The sequence below is a fragment of the Hemiscyllium ocellatum genome, chromosome 17 (assembly GCF_020745735.1).
Source record: "Hemiscyllium ocellatum isolate sHemOce1 chromosome 17, sHemOce1.pat.X.cur, whole genome shotgun sequence".
Classification (NCBI taxonomy): domain Eukaryota; kingdom Metazoa; phylum Chordata; class Chondrichthyes; order Orectolobiformes; family Hemiscylliidae; genus Hemiscyllium; species Hemiscyllium ocellatum.
The window spans coordinates 52,785,122-52,809,307 of NC_083417.1; the positions used below are offsets into that span (position 1 = coordinate 52,785,122).

General features: G+C 38.6%; 1 protein-coding gene across 1 annotated transcript in view; it reads left to right on the forward strand.

Moving 5' to 3' along the window:
• Positions 1 to 236: 236 nt before the first annotated feature.
• The window catches only part of ctcf (CCCTC-binding factor (zinc finger protein)), a 42,162-nt gene continuing 18,212 nt past the window's right edge, over positions 237 to 24,186 (forward strand). The window contains exons 1-5 of the mRNA XM_060838163.1: positions 237 to 402; positions 7,642 to 8,406; positions 10,721 to 10,891; positions 17,253 to 17,386; positions 22,329 to 22,449. Of these exons, the coding sequence (XP_060694146.1) occupies positions 7,647 to 8,406; positions 10,721 to 10,891; positions 17,253 to 17,386; positions 22,329 to 22,449 (1,186 nt within the window). The 5' untranslated portion in view covers positions 237 to 402; positions 7,642 to 7,646. The remainder of the gene's footprint in view (positions 403 to 7,641; positions 8,407 to 10,720; positions 10,892 to 17,252; positions 17,387 to 22,328; positions 22,450 to 24,186) is intronic.

Below are 24,186 nucleotides of genomic sequence, written 5' to 3' on the forward strand. Positions count from 1 at the left end.
GGTACAAACAGATTCGATTGGGGAGACCACTTGGCCTGCTTATAGCCAAATCATGCCGGAGGCACCATGTTGTTCCCTGTAGACGTCACCTCCGGGATAGAGGCCTCTCGACCCGGTCGTCGCTCCCTTACAACCGTTTAAACCGTTTCTTTTTTTTGAAAGAGAAAAGTTCGCGCGTTTTCAGTCTACTACCCACAGTGCCTTGCGCATGTCCCCACAGTTGTGGCGCTGCCGAGCATGCGCAATCAGGGAGGGCGCCGCCATTTTCTCTTCTCTGCTCTAATGGGAACGTTTTAACCGATTGGTGCCGCGCTTTCACGGTGTTTCGGGTGGCCGGGCGCCTTACGCGGGCACGGGGAGACACCGAAAGGGAGTTTTCTTGCAAGAAAAGACGGTGAAAATGTAAGTGAGAACGGTTAGAGGGGCCAAATGCAGGTCCTTTGTGCCGCCTCTAGGTGTCACGATGGGGCTTGTCGGCGCTGGGTGTGTTTGTCTCCCTCTATCGTTATATTCAGACAGAAAAAATACTCGGGGAAAAAAAAACTTGCAATCCTGTAGCTAAAGAAATCTCCCCAAAAGGCGGCCCCGAAAAATAAAAATCACCTCGCCGTCCGAAGGCCCGCTTGGGGGAGGGGCGGTTGCGGCGGCTGAGTCCTCTCTGGGGCTGGTTGCTGGCATGCGGGAGGTGAGGCCGGGCCTTTCCTCTTTGTTCCCGCGGCTCGGCTCCCCGGCTGCGGCCGCTCCACAGCAGCGCCTGCCTTCCTTCCCCACTCACTTCCCCTCCCCCGTCCGTCCGACTGCCAGTGCCTTCCTCCCTCTCTCTCTGTGTCTATCGCCAGGGCCCGCTCGGTGGCAGTAAATTGCAAAGAGCTCCCTCTATAACCGGGCTGATCGCAGGCGGCAGGGCAAAGTGGCGGGTTATTTCTAACGGGAGGTTGTGGGTGGGTTGGTTGTGGGGGGGCAAAGAGGGAATGGAAACACATCGCTCTCGCCCTCCCCATCCCGTCGCCATTTTAAGCAAACCAGACTCATTTTTAATGAAGCTTTGCAATCTTAATCCAACAAACGATGGCAACCCTACCACCCACTCCTGACAATACCTACCTTCCAAAAACTTTTACTTCTAGTATGAATCAATCTAGATAAACAAATCCATTATTTGCAAATGCAATATGCCAAGTGTCTTTGAGAAGGAAGTAGCACATAGTCTGGCCTGACTCTCTCGCTTTGGTGTTAAGCCTAACCTAAGCAAATTTGCTGTAATCAACGTAGCGCTTAAATCAAAAGATTAAATAGTCATTATGCTTTATAAATATTTTACATTAATTAATTAAAAGTAGTGAGTTGTCATTTTATGCTAAATATTCCACATTTTTATTAGGAAGTATAATTATTTTAAAATTTGTAAAATCATACATTTACCATAACTATTTCTCAACTATTACAAATGTAAAAGGCCTAGTCAATTTTTAATCTGAACTTTTAAATTGAATTGTAGCCATTAAGACTTCAAGAAGTCCTGCATTTTCTCAGAATATGGCACTTGATTGAACTTGGGGGTAAAAAGACAGCAACAATTGTACTGTCAGCAAATTTTTCTAATCTACAGTTGTTTTATATGTCTCAAGTTGATGTTCCATGCACTTTGGGGAAAAATGTATTCTTGTGAGTATCAGTAGGATGTGCCGAATACTTTTTTTTAGCTGCACAGCTCCTGATTTGAGAAACCCAATACTGTGTAACAACATTAGGATCATTGTTTTGGAATTGCAAAATATGAATCTTGATATAATGCTTATAGACCTAAAAGTGCAATCTGACTGTCAACTGAAATGGGCAAAGTGTAGTGTTTGCAACTGTTTCTGAATTGCTGTCAAATTGCTATGCTGAAATAACTCTTAAAATTTGAGGGCAGTATTAATACAATAATTTGTCCATCTATTTGCTCAGTGCAACTTGATCATATGTAACAGTGTTTGGAGGTTTAGTGCACCATTTAGTTTATTTATCGTGGAGTGGGTTTGAGGATATTTCACAACTACTTGCAACTTTCATAAGAATTTACATGCCACTATTTTTTCTTTGAAATTGAAAGAAAATTGGAGTTTTCCAAACTTGCATGGGTAAAGTCTGTTTCCAGATCAACTGAAGGAACTGAACTAATGGTAACTTTATGCTGAACATTTGATGTCAAATTCATTTCATGTTGCTTGAATTTTAAACAAAAATTTTTGATAAAATGGAAATACCTTTGCCAGATTATAAAGTTACACTCACATCCATGGAAACTGGTAGTGCTGAGATGATCTCATCTATTGATGGGAGCTTACCAATGTGAGGTGACTTTGGTGCTTGTTAAGAGGAGTCACACAAATACCAAACTAATAGGTGGGCAGTGGTGGTCACCTAGTGGCATTATCACTAGACTGTTAATCCAGAGGTCCAAGTGATGTTCTGGGGATTCTGGTTCAAATCCTGCTGGAGTACCTAAGGGAATTTGAATTCAATTTGTGGTAAAAATAATTCTGCATGCCTGTCTTTCTCAGTCAAAACACTGAGTAAAAAATTTGGCAAGTCAGTTGCAACTGATTTTGGAAAGGTCACATTTGGAGTATTGTGTAAATTTCTGGTTACCACCATGTAGGAAGAATACAGAGAGGGTGCAAAAGAGATTTATCAGCATGTTACCTAGCTATAAGAGGAAGCTGGACAAACTTAATTGTTTTTACTAGAACATTGGAAGCTGAGGGGTGACCTAATAGAAGTATATAAAATTGAGAGGCATGGATAGGGTGGGTAATCAAGCTTTTTTCCCCCCAGAGGTGCTGGCAGAAGCAGATATGTTAGCACAGTTTAAGAGGCATTTCGACAAACATGTGAACAGTCAGGGAATAGAGGGATATATACCATGCGCCGGCAGACGGGATTAGTTTAGAATGGCATTGAGATCGGCACAGACCTGGTGGACTGAAAGGCCTGTTCCTGTACTGTACTGTTCTGTGTTTTTTCATAAACAAGACTGATAGGGACCTATATTGTGAAGGTGTGGGCGAAATCTGTTTTCACTGTTAGATTTAAACTGAGGCATTGTGCGAATCAGATCTGTCACTCAGTCTTCCTATGCAGTATCTTGGTTAGTTATTGATAACTGTATAGGGCAGTAGTCTTTAATATCTTTGTAAAAGTGACCAAAAGTTATGTGAAATAATAGTGAGTTAAGTAGAACTGCTGACTTCTCCTGAGGCATAGTGTACTTAATTAAATTTCCAAGATAAGTGAGAGCTTGCTTTGTGATTTCATTCCTATAAAGTGATACAATGTCTGGAATTGGATGGTTACATGTGAATTTGACATCAGTATATTCTTTTATTTCATTAAATCCTAGTATTCCAAAAGCTTTTGGAATGCAGTACTGCATTGAGTTCCGGTCTCCCTGTTAGATCAGTTTACCTACAGTTTACCCTTCAGCCCAACAGGTCCACACCGACCCTCCGAAGAGTAACCTACCCTAAACTTTCCCATGACTAATGCACCTAACACTAAGAGACATTTTAGCATGGTCAATTCACCTAACCTGCACATCTTTGAACTGTGGGAGGAAACTGGAGAAACCAAGGAAACCCACGCAGACACTGGGAGAATGTGCAAACTCCACACAGTCGCCTGAAGTGGGAATCGAACACAGGTGCCTGGGGCTGTGAGGCAGTAGTGCTAACCACTGTGCCACCCGTGCTATAGGAAAGATTTTGTGAAACTTGAAAGGGCTTAGAAAAAAATTGTGACGATGTTGGCAAGGTTAGAGGGTTTGAGCTATAGGGAGAGGCTGAATAGGTTGGGGCTATTTTCCCTGAAATGTCTGCGGCTGAGGGGTGACAAGTTTATCAAATCAGGAGTATGGATCGGGTAAATAGCCAAAGTCTTTTCTGCAGGTTAAGGGAATCCAACACTAGGTTTAAGGTGAGAGGGGAAATATTTCTCAGAGGCCTAAGGGTCAACATTTTGATGTAGAACGTGGCGCATGTATAGAACGAGTGGTGGAGGCTGGTACAATCATAACATGTAAAAGGCATCTGGATGAGTATATGAATAGGAAGGGTTTAGACGAATACGGACCAATGCTGGCAAATGGGACTAGATTAATTTATCTGGTAATGATATCTGTTTGGCACGGAAGAATTGGACTGAAAGGTCTGTTTCTGTGCCGTGTATCTCTGACTGTATGAATGTAAATCTTAAGATATGTTGACTGAAGTCCTGTTGAGAACTGGCTATTGGTGAAAAAGCTGGATGAATGGGTGTACTATCTGCAAGAGCTGAACATCTGACTATTTTATGATTAAATTTATATTTTACGCTGAGTTTGAGAGTGAATATAGAATTGTGATGTAACCAAGATTTTAGAAAGAATTTTGAGTTATTTGGTCACAAATAAGTTGTGATATTTATTTATAGATTCAAAGTTCAAATAGTTTTTAGAGGGTATTGGTGAATTTGGGAGGGTTGAGAGGACTGGAACTTTCCAAAAGACAAGTTGAGGGATTTAGGTGTTGGGTGATGGCACTAAGCAATCAAAAACAGGATGAGGTTGACACAAACAAGTGAACAGGGAGTTATGTCGAAGCCCAGGAGATGTCAAAATTAGGTTTGCAGCTGCTGCGCCAGTAGAATGGCATATCATTTTGGTTGCAACTTGAAAGCAGCCACCTGCTACTTAGAAAATTCATAAATTATGAGCAGAATTACTACTGTGAAGATATTTTCCTTGTAAATGAAGACAATAATAGGGTAGCGAAAGTAAACCCAGAAAAGGTTATCATGAAGTGCGATGATGTACATGCTCGTGGTTCTGAGAGAGAAACAGGATATGTCCAGAAATATTTGTTGAGATTGTGTGATTATCAGCTGGCTGGGTTGCCTTGAATGACATTTGAAACCAAGACTGTTTTGCCACCGTACTCTGCAATTGTTTCCTGAGGGCATGGTTGGAATGCTAGAAGGATGAAATCAAGTGAACAGAATGGTCTTCATGTGTGTTGACTTATAAATATTAAAAGGACATTTAACTGCTGCTTTCTCCTGAGTGACCTTCAAAAAATAGTGTAGTTGATTGGGTGGAGAAGTCACTTTAGAAATCATGTTTTCCATTACAAATAACAGTAATTAAATTATACTTACTATTTGATGATGAGCTACAATGTTAAATGTTTTTAGTCTCATTTGGCTTCACCCTAAGGGGGATAAACAATTGCCATAGCAGATCATAGCTTTTGAACTTGACCACCTTGTGTAGTTGCAAAAAAAAAGGTGTTATTAACTGGAATGGGGAATTAACTAATCCAGGTGCATTAGCTTTAAAACTGTGATGAAAATCATTGATTAAATAGTCAGGGGCTTTCCAAGTGAAGGGACTTAAACAGAGGAGATACATTCCCATGGGGCTGAAAGAAAGAACATCCAACGTTTGAGCTCCTTGAATGCAATTAAACTGAGATCAAGAAAGGAGACTTGGCATAACTATCATTTAAAAGATTTGAGCTGAGCTTAAAGATATAGAGATCTAATAAAGAAGTAAGTAGGGGGGATGAGAGTGAGAGAATGGAATAATAGCTAACATAAATATTTTTGAAAAGTAGTTAGTAGCAAAGTAGGGCTGATTAGGGACCAATTAGAAGGCATTCTTGTGACGATATTGCTAAGGACCAAATTACTACTTTGCATTTAGCTTCACTAAAGGAAAAGAAAATGCTGCATAAGTAGCAATATAGGAGTAGTGACTTTGGATAAAATGAAATCGGATAAATATATTATTAAAAGTTTGGTGGACTTCAAAATAGAGATGTTATCTGGTTAAGATGGATTCCACGCCCTGGTGTAGAACAGAGTCCATGAATTGCGGCTCTAACCACAACTTGCCAATTCTCCTTCAATATGAGGGTGATGCCTTGAAATTGATGGATTGCAGATGTGACAGGCTTTTTTTTAGAATTGGGGAAATAAACCTGGCATCTACAATCCAATTTGCCTAAGGTCTGTGGAAAACTTGCATAATGAATTGAAAAAAAATTAGTAATGCAAAAGTATACGCCCCTAAATTAAAATCTGTTTAGATTTGTTAAAGGAAATTCATTTTTTACTTGTTTCATGATTTTGGTAGGAAGGTTGTGGAGAAGCAATATTTGAGTGCACTAAGGCAGTTTTTAAAAAAAATGCATTGGATCTTTCACTTTATCAATAGTTGCCCAAAGTGTGAAAGCAAGGAAATTATCTTGAATTATTATAAAACACAAGTAAACTCTCAGGTGGAGTATTGTTCAATTCTGGGTACTGTGCTTTGGAAACATTTCAAGGCATTTTGAAAGAAAGAAGAAGAATCTTTCTAGGCTTATTCTATGAACAAATTCATTTGTATAGACAGACTGACAAAATTGGAGTAGTTCTACTTCGATAAGAGAAAATTTTAAAAGCACATCTGATCAAGATTTTTAAATCAAGATGGAATCTTATGAAAGTTTGCTTGTTGTAAATTTCAGAAGTCCACGCTGCCCTAAGAATATAGTATTTTAAGATGCCTTATCCATATTGCATCAAGGATTGGAACCTGTGAAATTTCTGTCAGGCAGTACATTTGATAAGTAATAATCACTGTAAATATTGATCATAGTTCTACAATGTATTGAGGAATATTAGAAAAAACAGATTTATCACTCACTTGTATACAGTGTCAATATTGGTCATGTAAGTAATATAAGTTTTGAATGTACTATATTTTTGGAAGAAAAATGAGAAATAATTTCAAGTGGCAGAATCTGTGAACATAGATGTGAGAAGATTGGTTAAAAAAATCCAATGGTAACACAAGGAAACCATGCTTTTACATAAGTTCCTGTCATATGGAATACTTAAAAGGTTGATGGCAGTAGAATCAATAGTAATCTTCAAAAGAAAAGGGTAAATATTTGAAGAGGAAATTAAATTACAGGGTTAGAACAAAAGAACTGTCATCTGGTACTTGTGGAATAGCTCTATCCAAGAATCATCAGAAGTACAATGGAGTGAATGGCTTCCTACATTGACACATTCTGTACTTGAACATTAATCTGTGAGAACAGCTTCAAAACTACTCCTTGCAAATCCCAGGTTTTTAGTCTCATTTAGCTAGATGGGCATGTATGAGACTTTTAACCTGGAATTGAGTGGCCCATATAAAAAGTCATTAATGAACTAAGTTTTTGATAGCAAAATATATGTAAATGAAATAAGTCCCATTTCTTAAGGTAAAGATGGCAATTTAGAGTGTCTGTTCTCTCCATCTTGCAGTTTTCTGGCCTATCTCCGAAGAAGGGGAGAGTGGAATCAACACTGTTACAAACATTATATGATACTGCTATTATTTTGTTCGTTTGAAGTTTTAAACCTAATAATAGATGGTATAAAACCAGGAAAGTTTACTAATTGCATGCTTTTTCTCTAATAGAATTTTATTGAATTATTTGAAAACCAAGTTCTATTTGGCGACTCTCGCAGTAAAAACAAATCTGGTGATTTTACTGTTTCTAAAGTGAACTTATAATGATATTGTCCTGATTTTGTAAACTGTAAAACACCACAGTAAATGTTGATAACTTTTTGTTTATGTTTTAGCTGCCATGGCGACTGAATCGGAAAATGTGGCTGTGGAAGAGTCAGAAATGTTTACGAAGGTCAAAGAGCACAAAACTTATCAAAGACGAAGAGAAGGTGGACAACCAGAAGATGTCGATGGACAACAGAAAGAATCGGAGGGTGGTGAGGTAGCAGCGCAAGATATGAACAGCAATGTGCAAGTGGTGATGATGCAGCCATTGGACCCTACACTACTTCAAATGAAGCAGCCAATTGAGGGTGGAGCTCATGAGTCAGACACTGTAGATGACACACAGATTATCACATTGCAGGTTGTGAATATGGAAGAGCAGCCAATAAATCTTGGGGAGCTGCAGCTTGTGCAAGTAGCCCAAAGCAGCATTGATGAACTGCAAGGAAACTATGAAAATGAAGCTCCCAAAGATGGACTTCAGGAGGGAGATCCTGTAATCTGTCATACTCTTCCCCTACCAGAAGGCTTTCAGGTTGTGAAAGTAGGTGCCAATGGTGAAGTGGAGACAGTGGAAGATGGGGCAATAGAAGTGCGAGAAAATGAGGATGCTTCTGCTGCCTGGCAGAAAGATCCTGATTATCAGCCACCTGTAAAAAAAGTCAAAAAGAAAAAAAATAAACTACGCTACAAGGTGGATGATTCCAAAGATGTTGACTTATCTGTATATGATTTTGAAGAGGAGCAGCAGGAAGGTTTACTTTCAGAGGTTAATGTAGAGAAGGCAGTTGGAACTATGAAGCCTCCAAAACCAATGAAGATTAAGAAGAAAGGTATAGTAATGTTACAGTGTTTCACTCCCACATTTTACATATCGATTTTTACATATCGATTTTTACATATCGATTGCACCTCTTCAAAGTAATTTATTACTGCATGTATGGAATATTTCTGAGGGATGTGATGAAGCTCAGGATGTATGCCTTTCTTTCGTTTGGGTGATGTTGGTAGATGTGACAGTGGGGTTTGAAAAATTGCATAAGATCTCTTAAAATTGTGCAGTGCTTAGTTTGATCTTCGAGTCTTGCATTTAGTTTTTTATGCAAAACATTTTCCCTTAGGTTTTTTTTTGCCTCTAATCTCTCTCTATTCCTCTGGACCTTGTAATCAACCTGAGTTTTTTAAGTTTGTAGTTGAATTCGTTACTACATGATTTTGTATATCAATTGCTGTCTTTGGTCACATCTGAATTGATCACCCCAATCTTTTGCAAGTAACAACTTATTGTTTCAAATAACAGCCTTGCATCAGTAAAATAACCTTGCTTGTTGATAATGCCCTGTGATAAAACTGTGGGATAAAATCCAGTCAAATAGTTACTTTCATGTGCATTGGTCAGTACGAGAAGAGACCAACCCTTTCCCCTTACCTGTTGGAATTGTGTTGGGATGGTTTAACCACTGTAGCATGCAAAGATTTTGTTTTTTTTTTAATAACTCTACCAAACATTAAATGTTATCCAAGGCAAGTGCTCAACAGTTGGGTTTCCAATTCCTTTTAGCAGATGTACTATTTAAGGATGTAATGCCATTAGTACTAGTTGACAAAAGAAATGTTTTGAGCTGTTTCACCTTTGCTGTCCAGATATTTGGTTAATTTTCAGCTTGAGCATATATTTCAGATTTTCTTTTGGTGGAGAGTAAATCTGAGATGAGGCTGGGAAATCTGTTTTGTTTCATGATTCTTAGGCTGCATTCAGACTAGTGTAAAACTGAGAGCTAGTCACCCAGCATAAATGGAGAGCAGCTCAAAGGTGATGAATCTAGCAACCTTGTCTTGCCACAGTTCTACGAAGATCAAAATTTTAGTGATGTGATTGAACTCTATATAATCTGGAAGTACTGGATAATCATGTAATGTTCCTCTGCTATTTGAGTGCAGGAATGCTTTGACTCAGGGAGAATAGCAACTTGTTCAAGTATTTATTAATGTCACGAACAAATAATATATTAAAAATAAATACAGCTCTTTACTGTTAGATGTTTCGATTGAGAGAATTGTGAGTTAATGTGATCTCCACATTTTTGTAATAATATGTACATAGGACCACATTAATAACTTGAGAAGGGAATGGGTCACAATAGAATTTTCTGTCTTGTTTCCCCGAATTATTATTTTCCTGAGAGAATGTTATGAATCCTTGTTGTTTCAAATGTCTCTCTGTGCTGGACCCTGCTGTGAAATGTATAGTTGTGTATATGTTTAAAGTGCTATAACAAAACGGAATACCATTTCAAACACATTTAACTGTTTTATTCATAATGGTCACATAATCATTATTATAAAATAAACAGTTCTGTTTGGAATCATCCACTGACACTTAACTGAGATGGTTATGTAAAAGGTAGAAATCACCTGAGATGATTTGGCTAGATAAGTTACAATTAAATTGCTAACAAGAATGAGGTGAGATTTATATGGCTGATACTTCTGTAAATAATTTCTAATACCAGGCTGAAAGATGCAGCAGATAGATGTACTGTAATACCTGTGTAATTTCTAATGTTAACCCTTTCTTTAAACAAAGGTTTCCTCCTTTAAAGTTTTCTTGGACAGACTTCTTAACTGAAATGAAGGTTCCTATCTGTTATCAAATACATTAATCCTCTTGCCTCCACATGTAATTTCTTTACATGTTAAAATTACTTTTAAAAATGGCATCTGACACTTATAATTTTATGGGATGGACCAATTTGTTTGCAAATTCTTAAATGTTGTGACTTGATACTGTTAAGTTTGGACATTAATTGTTTTAAAATGTGCACAATATTATAAATGTCCTGCAAATTCATCAGCTGTATTCTTAATTTTGGCAGATTTTCGGAAGTTGCCATGCAATTTCATTCCTAAGTAGATAGGAAACGGAATGAATAAGGCATCTCTGTGTGCACAGCAAGTTACAAAGTACTGGGTTTTTTTGCTTCTTGAACAGCAAATTGAAGTTTTGGGCAAAGCATAGATTGCAGCTAATTGTGAAGTAATTTCAAATATTATTTTATATTAAGCAGTTTCTTGAATCTTAGGGGATCACACCAATGCTCGTAACAGAAAATCTATTTTCATATGTCATGTGTGATTTTACTTTAGGGGTGAAGAAAACATTCCAGTGTGAATTGTGCAGCTATACTTGTCCCCGGCGTTCTAATCTAGACCGGCACATGAAAAGCCACACTGATGAGCGACCGCATAAGTGCCACCTTTGTGGTCGAGCTTTTCGAACAGTTACGCTTCTGAGGAACCATCTCAACACACACACAGGTAACGGGATATTAAAAATTTGAAGTATCAAAATATATTGTCTAGTGGTTTTGGGTGCAGTTTTAAAAGATTGCTGACAAAAAAATTCTTTAAATTTCAAAAGATTTGGAGTAACATTTTTTAGTTGCAAAACGAATGTGTTTCTTAGCAAACACTTATTTCATTCATAACTAATTTTTTGATACGAACAAACATTTATACTATATCAATGCGGGGAAAGTAATAAAAGCTTCACAAATTCATCCTGTGGCCAGTTGTCAGCTTAAATGGACTGACCATACTGGATACAGTTCTAAGAGGATTTTCTACCTTCGTACTCCATTCTACGTGAAATGAAGGCCAGTGTGCCATTTATCTTAACATGTTGCAATTCATGTAAAAGGACATGTTCTCTCAGTACTACAGCATATTGTAGTCTGTCTTCAGGTAAGTAACTACTCTTAGATTCTTCCTGCCACAATTGCCAACAAGAATGAGATGAGATTGATATGGCTGATACTTCTTGTGAATAATTTCTAATACCAGGCTGAAAGGCACAGCAGGTAGTTTACAGGAACCCCTTAAAGATGTATTGTAATACCGGTGTTGTTTCTAAGTTAACCCATTCTTTAAACAAAGGTTTCCTCCTTTAAAGTTTTCTTGGGCAAACTTCTTTAACTGAAACGAATGTTCCTATCTGTTATAAAATTACTCCTCTTGCCTCCACATGTAACTTATTGCATTTCCCACATTTTTCTTGCCCATTTTGTTCTTTCACTTACCGTATATCCTTTTACAGACTGTCTCCCCCTAACATTTTGCTTTCCTACCCACCTCTGCATCATTGTAATATAATATAGTCATCCACGTCACAAATAGTTTAAACTCCAGCACTGGTCCCTGTGACACTTCATTAGTTAGAATTTAGATTAATGCTGAAGGAGCCACAGCCGGTCAGGCAGCATCCGAGGAGCAGGAAAATTGATGTTTCAGGCAAAAGCCCTTCTTCATTCCTGATGATGACTCTAATCTTGACTCTGATCTCCAGCATCTGCAGTACTGACTTCCGACTAGTTAGAATTTGTCAACCTGCAAAACTATCAATTTTTCCTGAGGCATCTTATCAAATGCCTTTTTGAAATCTAATATGTATATCTGCTCGTCCACCTTTATCCACCCTACTTACTACTCAAAGAACTCTAATACATTTGTCAAATGTGACTTCCCTTTCAGAAATCCATATTGAATTTGTCTAATTGTATTATGATTTTCTAAATGCTTTGCTATTTTTACTCTAAAAATAGATTCTAGCATTTTCCCAATGACATGTTAGAGCTGGCCTATGGTTACCTAATTTCTGTCTCTCTTGGGTAGTGTATTATGTTTGTTGTTTTCTAATCCTGACACCTTTGCAGAATCTAGAGCATTTAGGAGGATTGCCATCAGTTATGATTTCAATTGAAATTAGATGGACAGTTGAGCCATATAAACCTTCTGGTGCGCAACAGTAGAGTGGGGAAACAGGACAGACAACTAGCACAGACGTGATGGGTAGTAGTCTCCTTGGATACAATAATGACTCTATGTAAAGTCTCTGTTATCCAGATTCAGGCACCGGAATTCTCATGTAACCAGCATCGAGTCGAAGAGTGTGGTGCTGGAAAGGCACAGCTGGTCAGGCAGCATCCAAGGAGCAGGAGCGTCGATGTTTCGGGCATAAGATGAAGGGTTTATGCCCGAAACGTCGACTCTCCTGCTCCTCAGATGGTACCTGACCAGCTGTGCTTTTCCAGCACCACACTCTTTGACTCTGATCTCCAGCATCTGCAGTCTTTACTTTTCTCCTCATGCAACTAGCATCCATGATTCAAAAGGGGAATGCTTGCATAACATCAGTTGGAGATTTACAGCCTCTAACACAACAGTAGCACTTTTTTTTTTCTTTTTTATGTATTTGTAGAAGCTTATGGATTGTTTATTTTTCTCTATACTCTCAACTTCCCACTTATTTATTCATACTTTAGTATCGAAAATGTTCCATACCTTTTGGCCTGTTAGTATTCTCTGCATCATTGCATGTCTTTCAATTTGATACCATTCTTAATGTCCTTCGGTAGCTAAGGATGGTGGGTTCTGTTTGTAGAATTTTTATTTATCAATAGAATATTTTCATTGAGCGTTCTGAATATCTGAAATATGTGTCACTGCTACAGTACCATTTTACCTTTTAACATATTAACTCATTCCACTTTAGCCAACCTGATCTTCATATTTCTGTCATTACTTTCATTTAAGTTTAAGGCACTTGTTTCAAATCTGCACGTCTCATCCTCAAACTGATTGTGAAATTCTATTATGACATGATCACTCTTGCCAAGAAAATCCTTGACTGTGAGGTCATTAATTCAGTTTGATTACATACTGAGATCACATAGCTTGTTCCTTGATGCATGGTAACCAGTTTACCATATGCAACTGTGTACCATATACTGCACATTCACCATGTGCAGTAAGGAGGGACAGTCTCTTGGATGGGTTTTCAAATGAGTCTGTGTGGGAGAACTTAGGAATAAAAATGGAGTAGTCACGTTGGTGGGAATGTGCTATAGCTCCCCACCCCCCAAGCAGTCAGCGGATATGTTGGCAGTTCACTGAGATGTTAATAACAATAGGGTAATTACATTACGTTAGTGAATTTCAACTTCCTGAACATTAATGGGGACAGTGATAATGTAAAGTGTTAGAGGGGACAGATTTCATGAAATATGTTCAGGAGAATTTTTGTTAAATGTCAACATGTAGAATGCCATCCTTTGGGCAATGTGTTGAACATAAATCTGGTGAATGAATGTGGTCGAGGCGACAGTGGAGGAGCAATTTAATGATAGCAACCACAACACAATATGCTTTTGGGTTTTGTGGAAAGGGGAAAGGTTTTTTTTTGCAAAGTGTTTTGATTTGGGGAAAAGCAGACTTCATTCAAATAAGGCAGGATCTGCCCAAAGTAGATTGTGAGCAGTTTTTGGGAAAATCTGCAGAACAGTGAGGGGCATTCAGAAATGAAATGGGGAGTGTGTGGGAGCAACAAGCCCAAAGAGCTCATGATGTGTAGGGATATTTGGGACTAGATAAGGAAAAGAAAGATTTTTATCTGGTGCAGAGGTGAATAAATCAGTGGAGTTTTTTTTATATAGAAAGGGCAAGGGGAACTTAGCCATGAGGAGGGCAAAGAGAGACCATAAGAAAACATTTAATATCTTGGGATTTTCCCTAATCATATGTATGAATATTAAGGGAAGGGGAGACCAGAAAAAGAGCAGGGCCCACTGGCAACAAAGGAAGGAACCTGTGTGTAGAACTGGACAACCTTCGTAGGGTGCTAAATGAGTACTTTACTTTTTTTCTGTACTTGGGAGACAGAGGATTTAGATATAGAATTTATGGAGAGATTCTTGAGCAGATTGACATAAAGAATGAGGAAGGAGGTATTGGAGGCGTTAGTAGGCTTAAAAGTGGATAGATCCTCCGGTCTGAATGAGTTGTATCCCAGACTGCATGGGAGATGAGGAAAGAAATTACAATAGCTGTGATCCAGATTTTTACTTTCCGTACGGCTAGAAAGAAATTATCAGAGGACTGGGGAACAGGTAATGTATTCCACTACTCAAGGGTGGTAGAGATAAACCATGGAATTATTGACCAACAACCTCACATCAGTGGTAGAATTATAGAATCCCTGCAGTGCAGAAGCAGGCCATTTTACCCATTGAGTTCATGCTGACCGTCCAATGAACATCCCACCCAGACCCAGCCCCGGTCCCTGTGGCTCTGCATTTCTCATGGCTAATCCATCTAACCTACACATTTCTGGACATTATGGTAATTTAGCATGGCCAATCCACCTAACCTACTCATCCCTGGACTGCGGGAGGAAACCCACGCAGAGATGGGGAGAATGTGTAAACTCCACGCAGGCAATTGTCTGAGGATGGAATGCTAACCACTGAGCCACTGTGCCACCTATGGTAGGGAAACTGTTAGAGAAAATACTGAAGAGGAGAATTAATCTTACTTGGAGAGGCAAGATTTGATGACGGAGAGTCAGTGTGGCTTTGTCATAAGGCGATTATACCTTGCACATTTGGTTGGATGTTTTGAGGAGGTGATTAGGTGTGTAGATTAGAGTCATGCAACTGATGTAGTCTATATGGATTTCGCCAAAGCTTTTGACAAGGTCCCACATGAGATACTGATAAAGTAGGTAAAAGCACATAGGGTAACTTGGCCAGATGAATTCAAATTGGTTTAATGGCAGGAGGAGACAGGTGTTGGTCATAGAAGGCTGTTTGTGACTGGAGGCTGGTGTCCAGTGCTGGGTCCCTTACTGTTCATAATCCAAATGATGTACTTGAGAATGTGGAGAGGATAAGTAAATTTGTAGGTGACACTAAGATTAACTGTGTGGTTAATAGTGAGGGGGTAAGTCTTGAGTTACAGGAAGATTTACACAGGTTCGTCAGATGAACAGATCAGTAGCAGTTAGAATTTAACCATAAAATGTGTACGTTAATGCACTTTGGTGGAACTGGCAGGACAAGAGAGTACTTAAATGACAAGACACTAGGAAGCTAAGAGCAGTAAATTGATCTTGGGGTGCATGTCCACTGATCCCTGAAGGTGGTACTAGGGTAGGTTTATAGGATTAAGAGACCATACAGGATGCTTGTCTTTATTAGTCATGGCACAGGTAAGAGTAAAGAGGTTGTGTTGGAGTTGTACAAAACTTTGGTTAGGCCACAACTGAAGTGCTGTTTGCAGTATGGCAAGGATGTGATTGCACTGTAGAGGGTGCAGAGGAGATTCATCAAGAGTGTTTTAGTTATGAAGAGAGACTGGACAGGCACAAATTGTTTTCTTTAGAGCAGAAAAGGCTGAGAAAGGATCAAGTAAAGTTGTAGAACATTGAAGTGCTTGGACAGGAAAACACCTGTATCCTTGTCGAAGACCAAATAACAATAGTGTATGTTTTGAAGGTGCAGGGCAGGAGGCTGAGAGGGGGGTTTGAGGGATTTTTTTTCCCTACCAAGAGGGTAAGTGGATTCTGGAATGCACTGCCTGAGAGGACAGTAGAGGCAGTAAATCTCCACTTTTAAAAGGTGTACACAAGCTCTTGAAATGTTGTAACATTCAGGTCTATAGACCAATCGTTGGGAAGTGGGATTAGTTTAAATATTTTAGCTTGGCTTCAGTGGGCCAAAGAATTCTTCCATGACTGACAATGACAAAATTAATAGAATCTCAAAGCAATTCCAACTTAAAGGTCATTGGTTAATGCAAGAGTGGTGGAAATGTTACAAAATTATTTTCTTCTGTGTCTTTCACTCACAGGCTGTAGTTTGCTAGTGGCTCAAAGCTATAAAATTGGATTGACAATGGTCCAACAAAGGTGTAATGTTATCAGACCTTCTTTTGAGTGGGTATGTAGTATTCTGGTAGTATCAACCCTTGGATGCCAAAAATCCAAAGTGGTTTTCAACTGTTCGACACTCATTTCTCAATGGGAAGTAATTAATAGAGGAAAATCTATACTTGCTATAGGATCTTATATTTTTCATGGAGAAATGGCAGAGCAGAATCATGTAATGTTGTACGTATTTTCTGGGCCTTGATGCCTAACTTTGGAATCCAGAATACTCTCAGAGGATCATTTTATAAAGAGTTTCTTGTGGGGCCAGGAAACACAACCTTAACTTTCCAAGTCAGATGTAGGAAAGCCATGAGTGAAAACTTTGGAAAATGCTTGAATGTGATGTGTCATTTGGGCAATTTTGTCAGGAGAGAATAATAGAATTTAAGAATAGAAGGTAGATGTCGATGTGTAATCATTCAGTTGAGATTCTCCTAGAATTTGTGTCTGAAGTTCCTTCTATTGCTGTCATCTGGGGTTAAAGAAAATGGGTTAGTTTGAAACGACAGAACACTTCCTTTCGTTCAAAGTGGATAAAATTCCAAAAGTCATGTAACCTTTTATTTTTCTCTTATTGAGTGACTCTTTCTTACTGGTTTAATTATTGCTTTTTATTTGCATTAAAATACTGATGATGTTCCAAATTGTAATTAATTTACATTTACATTGCAAGTGTAACAGCAGTGTGAATTTTAAGTTGGTAAATGAGACTTATCTTTCAAATCTCAGGCCACTTTTAATGAGTTTAGTGGAGAAAAACTTTCTGATGTGAAAGGTGGTAATGGGTTTCAAAACTGTAATTTTATTTGAATAAATAATTACTAGCTTGAATGTTTCTAAAACTCTTAACGAAAAGAAGGTCCATGCTGGTTACACAAAATCTTGAAATTAATATAATCTTTATAAATTTTGTAGGTACTAAACCACACAAGTGTCCTGATTGTGACATGGCATTTGTGACCAGTGGGGAGTTGGTGAGGCATCGTCGCTACAAACACACACATGAGAAGCCGTTCAAGTGCTCTATGTGTGATTATGCTAGTGTGGAGGTAAGAAGTGAAATGTTTGAGTTTGTATTAATTTTAAGTGACAAACACTAGTTTAAGGTTCAGTTTATTAGACGTAGATTCATAAGAATGGTTAATGATATTATGACTGCATTCCTTTTTTGGGAATGTTAGCTAGGAGCACATAATTCAATTGTTGTTAACTTGGTTGAGCTGGTAAACTATATCCTTTTCTTTTTAGAATCACTGACATCTGCTTCTGACATTAGCTATGTTTTGGGTGAGGATTGGTAATTTGCTGCTGAAACTCTCATCCTTTAGCAATCACTGGACATTGGCTCTCAGGTGTCATCCCAATTTAAATGTTTCACCTGTATATTTAAATTCCTGAGCTGTGACACTCTCATATTTCTATCTCAGTGCAATAACCCCATTCCAATTTGCATGAACCTTGCTCCTTCCTTTACTTTGGTTGCCAGTGGTCAGGATGTTAGTGTGCAATACCATTCATTCCAGTGGTCTCCCACATTGCACCCCTCATCAACTATAGACATCTAATTTACGTCTTGTCTGAATGAATAAAGTCTGAGTGCTATTAGAAAGTTGACGTTTGACAATATAGAGTATATCCTATAAACTGGGCAACTTTGTGGCAGAGTAGATTACTGTTCATTATCAATCTCATAAATTCTTTCATTGATTTTTCTAGAATTTTGCAGGGAGTGGGGACTATGTAGGGTGAAATTTTCAAAGTATATTATTGGGCAACTTAAAACCCTGACCTCTTCTCATCAAAGTAAAGGAAGTATTAAATAGAAATGGGATTATTGCATGGAGATAGAAGTATGTGTATACCATGGCTGAAGAATCCAAACATGTGAAATCTACCCTCTCAGAAATTTGAGGTAATCCAGAACATTTAAAGAGGCCCAAACTTGCACCTATTTCAGTTCACCCATGATCTGTTTTTGCTATCCAACATTGCTTTAAGTTCAGCAATGTTGCTATTTTAAAATTTCTGTTTGAAATCCACCATCACAGTCTTGTTACTTCCTATTATTTGTAGTATCCTCCAGCCCTGCGACCCTCAGATATCTGCGTTCCTTCAATTTTGTCCTCTTGACCATCCCCAGTTTTTCCCACTCTATTGATAACCGTGCTTTTGGATCCTCTGTCCCAAGGTCTGGAATTCCCTCCCAAAACCTATCTGCTCTTTTTATTTTCCTTCCTTAAGGCACATTTTTAAATGTTTCTTTGGCCAAAGCGCTTGCCATTAACCTGATTTCTCCTTTTGGTGGCAAAAACTTTTTTGTTTGAGATTAGCATTGCTGATAACGTCAGTATTTATTGCCCATTCTTAACTGTCCTCTGGAAGGGAAACTGGTATTTGATACTGCTAATGTAAAAGTTCTTTGGAATGTTGTACTGTGTTAAAGGCGCTATTGAAATGCAACACTATTTTTCTGAAGTTGATCTGTATGCACAGAAAGCTGTTGACTGTCTAGGAGAAAGATGATAGATATTGTTGAAGCTCATGTTGCTGATCTTTGTTATCGAAAGGCTTGAGGCTATTCAGTGGCAGAATAAAAGAATAGCATGTGCCAAAAGCTTGGTTAATGAGGGTTTTGTTTTAAGTTGGATTAGGGTGTGCAGAGGTGGTTGCAGTGAAAGCTTTGTTTGCAGACATCACCCTGACCTTGCAGTTGCTTTCCCTGTTGTAACTCTCCCTGCTGTGATTGTTCTGATTTTTTTTTGTTTCTGCATTAATATAGGGTGCAAGGGTGTGTTTTTTTTTTAAGGCATGGTCCAGCATGACACTTATGTTCTTAGAACTTTACAGTCTCCCTGAAGCATAACTGCGTGGTAAGCTTGGTTAGTGTTTAGAATTTTGAACACTGCTTGATTGCTTTACAGTGTAATTTAATTTTGTAGTGCCTTAAATTCTATATGAGTAGAACAAAGGATGAACATCCATTGAAGCAAATTATTGGGTGCACCTCATAATTCCTCCAGTCCTGAACAAACAGCTTGTTTTCAAACTTCACAGTAAGACTGCCCCAGTAGTCCTATTGTTTGGGTCTGTTGTGCTGATTTCTTTCTGTTTGAACTTGTTTCTCTCCCTACCTATATCAGGGTTTTTGATGCTCTGTCCCTTCAAAAGTTTCTTATTTTTCTTCCCCAGTATTTTTCTTTACACCTTGCACCTCTATCCCTACGATGATGACCTGAGTGCTTCTTGTTTCTTCGCTAAATGGAGCATTATGTGCTCCCTTCCCTTGATATCTGTGTCCATTTTTGCGTATAAACTGTCGACCAATATGCACTATTAGCACATTGACTATAGCAGCTATCTTGACTGTCCTTCCTCGCACCTACTTTATTTCATTTTCCCAGTTTTTCTATGTTGACTTTTTTCCCCATTCTCTAACTTTTCCAAATTCTGTTTAGTCACCAACTTGAGTAATTAACTCTTGTGTCTCCACAGTGTTACAAGGCAGGAGTATTTCAACACTTGCTGTTCTTAATTTCTAGTATCTGTAACATTTTACTTTTGTATAAAACTTATTTCAGCCTGCACCCCCACAGCTATCAAAAACATTGCATTTCCTCTACATGGTCAATATATAATTAATGAACATTTTTGTGTACTTGCATTGTTCTATCAACTCTCTGCTTCATAAAATAATTAGTGGACTGCTTGTTTTCTTAACAAAAAATTTGCGGGCTGATGCAGACCAAGTTGGATTTGCTGATGGACTAGCACTTTTCTAACACTTTACTCGCCATTTGGATAAAAGTATAAATTGTTGTTAATACATCAGGGAATGAGGAAGATTGCATAGGAAATTCCTTACCTAGTGTTCCTTGATTTGTGTAATAGTTAATGAGCCCTTTAAAATGAGGTGAGCGCACTGACTGCTTAACAAAAATAGGATGCAATGAACCCCATTTATATTCGGCTGATGTTTGTCAAAAAAATTCTTCTTGAATTTGAGCAAATGCTCTGAAAACCAGCTTATGCTTAGGCAGGCCTCTTGCCAAAACTCTTGACGATAGCAAGGTTGTTTTGTTGTTTGTCTATTTTATTTATTTACCTAATTAAACAGTGTTTAAAAACAATGCAATTTCAAAACTCAACACACTGACGCAAAAGATAATCAGAAACATTAATGAAATGTTGGCCTTTATTTCAGGAGTGTTGCAGTGTGAGTAAGGAAGTCTTACTGCAATTGTGCAAGGGTCAGGTGTGACCATTTCTGATGTATTGTGAGCAGCTCTGGCCAGCTTATTTAAGATATTTCATTAGAGGCAGTTCAGAGACTGTTCACCAGGATGATCCCTTATATGGAAACTTTGTTTTTTTGAGTAAAGGTTAAACTGGTTGGGACTTACTGAAGCGCACAGATTTTTAAGAGGCTTGACAGGGTAAATGCTGTGAAAATGTTTTCCTGTCATGGGAGAGTCTAGGACAAGAGGGCTTAGTGTCAGTAAAGTGCCAATTTAAGGCTGAGATGGGGAGTATCTTCTCTTGGGAGATTGAGTGTCTTTGGAACTCTCGCCACAGAGAACTGAGCAGGTAGAGTTCTTGTGCCTATTTCAAACTCAGATAGTTTAGATTCTTAGGTTACAAGAAAAGGATAGGAAAGTGGATGTGAGGAATGTCAGATCAGCCATGATCCTGTTGAATGCCGGAACATGTTTGAGGGACAAAACGGCCTACTCTTGTTCCTATTTCATATGGTCTAAAAGAGTTTGATAATGCCATGTTACCACTTACAAGGTAGTCTGCTGGAAATCGAGCTCAGCTATTAAGAGTTATCACAAAAGAGATTTTAAAAAGTAGGCAAAAATTCCCCATTTACCTCTTAGGCGGATTGACAGAAAGCATGGAACAGCTTTCTGTATTTAAAAAATAGTATTTATAATCATGCTTGTGCGATGGAGCTGTGAAGAACATGGCTCAGCAGCGCTTCTCAGAAGGCTCCAAAGCACTGAAGAGGTCACCTAGACGGGATGAAAGGTCTGCAAATCAACTTGCAGGCTCAACAAACATACCCATAACCACGGCAGCCAGCACCAGAGCTACAAATCTTTACACTAGCCATGAGTATTTATTATGAATGAACAGCTAGAACCCCTACTTCCCATCTGCTGTTTTTGTGCAACTTCATCCAAAAGCTGTCAGTTTCCACAAGGCATGCTGGTACTTTCCTTGACCTCTTTCTCCCCCCCCCCTCCATTTTCTGAAAATTGTCAGACTGCGTATTCAAGCAGAAATGCCCCCTACCTGCTGCTACCTTTAATAAAATCTAAATATTGGGACGTTTTAAGCCAATGTCTCTGCTTGTTGCGTAATTCTCCCATCATCAGATTCCTTTGTTCTCCCTGACCGCTGTCTGAGCCTGCACAGGTTGTTTGCAGTCTTAGACACTATGTTTGACCATCCGGTTAATTTTCAATCACACATTAGATTTCGAAGAAGACTAACTATCTTGTGCAGAATTTTGTTTTTATTGTATGGGGGCACTAATACTGCCAATTTCCACCTACACATATCAACTAAATCCAACCAACATCAGTTTATCTGTGAAACCCTCATCTGTGCCTTTTTTAAAGCCCTGGACTTGTGTTCCAATATATTCCTGGCTAAACTCTGATATTCTACCTTCTGAACTTGAGACCATCTAAAACTGTGCAGCCTGCATCTTAATGCTAATCTATTCACCTGTTATCCCGTACTTAATACGTTGTCTTTCTTTTAAATAGTACCTGGACTTTAAAATAATGATTGATTACCTTACCCCTCCTTTTCTCTAAACCTTTGCAACCTAGTAGCCCTCTCATGTATCGGTGTTCCTTTAATCCTGGCGTTTTGAGCATCGCCAATTATACTTATTCTATCATTGCTGGCCAGAACTTTAGTTGCCAATGCCTTAAAGTCTGCAATTTCTGTCTTAAATTCTCTCTTCCTTTGATTTTGCAGGTTAGTAAGTTAAAGCGTCATATTCGCTCTCACACTGGAGAACGCCCGTTCCAATGTAGCCTGTGTAGCTATGCTAGCAGGGATACCTACAAGCTGAAAAGGCACATGAGGACCCACTCTGGTAAAGTAATCTGCAGCTTATTCTTATTTCCACTGAGTTCCAAGCTATTTTTGACATGTTTAGGATGGATCTGTACAATGACAGTTGTGCATTTTGTAACAGCTAGATAGCTGGCATATATATCAGTTTTGTCCTCTACAGAGGAATTATGGATATTTATGAATTAAGACACTCGTGTTGTAATGTAATTTCATGACATTGCATTTAGTCATTATAGATTTAATGTTTACAGCGGTATTCTTTAGTTATGTGTTGCAAACTGAATTCAAAAGAGAAATTCACATTTCCGGTTAATGTCCCATTTTAAAGTGACTGTAATAAATGATTAAAACACATTTGACTGAACGTTGTTTTCTTTTCATGCTCAACTTGTACTTTAAACTACTGAAAAGCTATTCCCTACATTTAGCACTGCCAAAAATCTCCCCCTATAATTGTTATACTATCTCTTAAGTAGACAGTCAATCTTGCAGGAACCAGTCTTAAATTATTCTCTCCTCCCAAGGGCTTTCTTTTTAATTTACCAGCAGTTACCTTGTAATCTCAGATTTGTCCTTTCCAGTAAGAGTTATGCTGCAGGTTTCTTTCTGTAGCTACAAGGTAGGCAAATCTTCAGCCTCGCTTAAATGCCCTATAACTGCTTCAATGTGACCATAAACCCCCAGCAATTTCTCTGTGCTGCTAAAGGTGCTAGCCTCGCTGCTTCCATCTTTGGCTCTCTTACCTCCCAAATGGCTACAGCCCGGACAAGACAAAAGTGCTGTGTTTGTCATCATAGAATCCCTACAATGTGAAAACCAGTCATTTGACCCAAAAAGTCCACCCCACCCCACCCCACCGAAGAGTAATCCATCCAAAGCCATTCCCCCTACTCTAATACTCTACATTTACCCCCAAACACTATGGGCAATTTGGTATGGCCAATTCACCTAACTTGTACATCTTTGAATCGCTGTTGAAAACCCACCCGGATGCAGGAAGAATGTGCGCAGTCCAACAGACAGTCGCCCAAGGCTGGAATCGAACATAGGTCCCTGGTACTGTGAGGCAGCAGTGCAGTCTAACCACTGAGTCACTATGCCACACTGTGATACTTTTAGGTTTTCAAGATGACTACACCCTCATTTGAAAAATGTTCCCCTCTAAATTTTACATTTTTCCCCATGACAATGGGAGCACATTTGTGTTCAAGAAGAAATGCTAATTATCTGAAACCTTTAATTGTTGAAGTTACTGCATAGTTTGCAGCATGACTATTTACAAATAGATATTGCTAAAGCTTTTCTGGGACTTTGAGAGACTCCAGATTTCCTCCTGGTATAAATGTAAAAATCTTGCAACACCTAAGTAAAACAATCAGAATCTTTCTTTGATCTCCAACAATCAAGCCACACCGGTATACTATCATATTGACTGCAGAACAGGTCAAATGTCTCCCTTTTTTCCAGCCTAAATTTAAATACACTGTCCCAGACTACAGTAACACTTGGCTAAAATGCATGATTAGTGATGATTATTAGCCTCCAAGACCACCAGCGGCAACTGGGGAAAATCAGTAATAAACCATTATGGGGAAGGCCAGTTTTCAGTAAATTCCTGGAAGATTTGCCTTGATGTTGCCACATTCTGAGAACTGATGGTTATAAAACTATATAGAACTAACTTAAAACATATGTAGTTCTGAAAGTCAGCAAACCATCTATTTTTCACAAGAAAGCACAGGAGAATATTAAATTG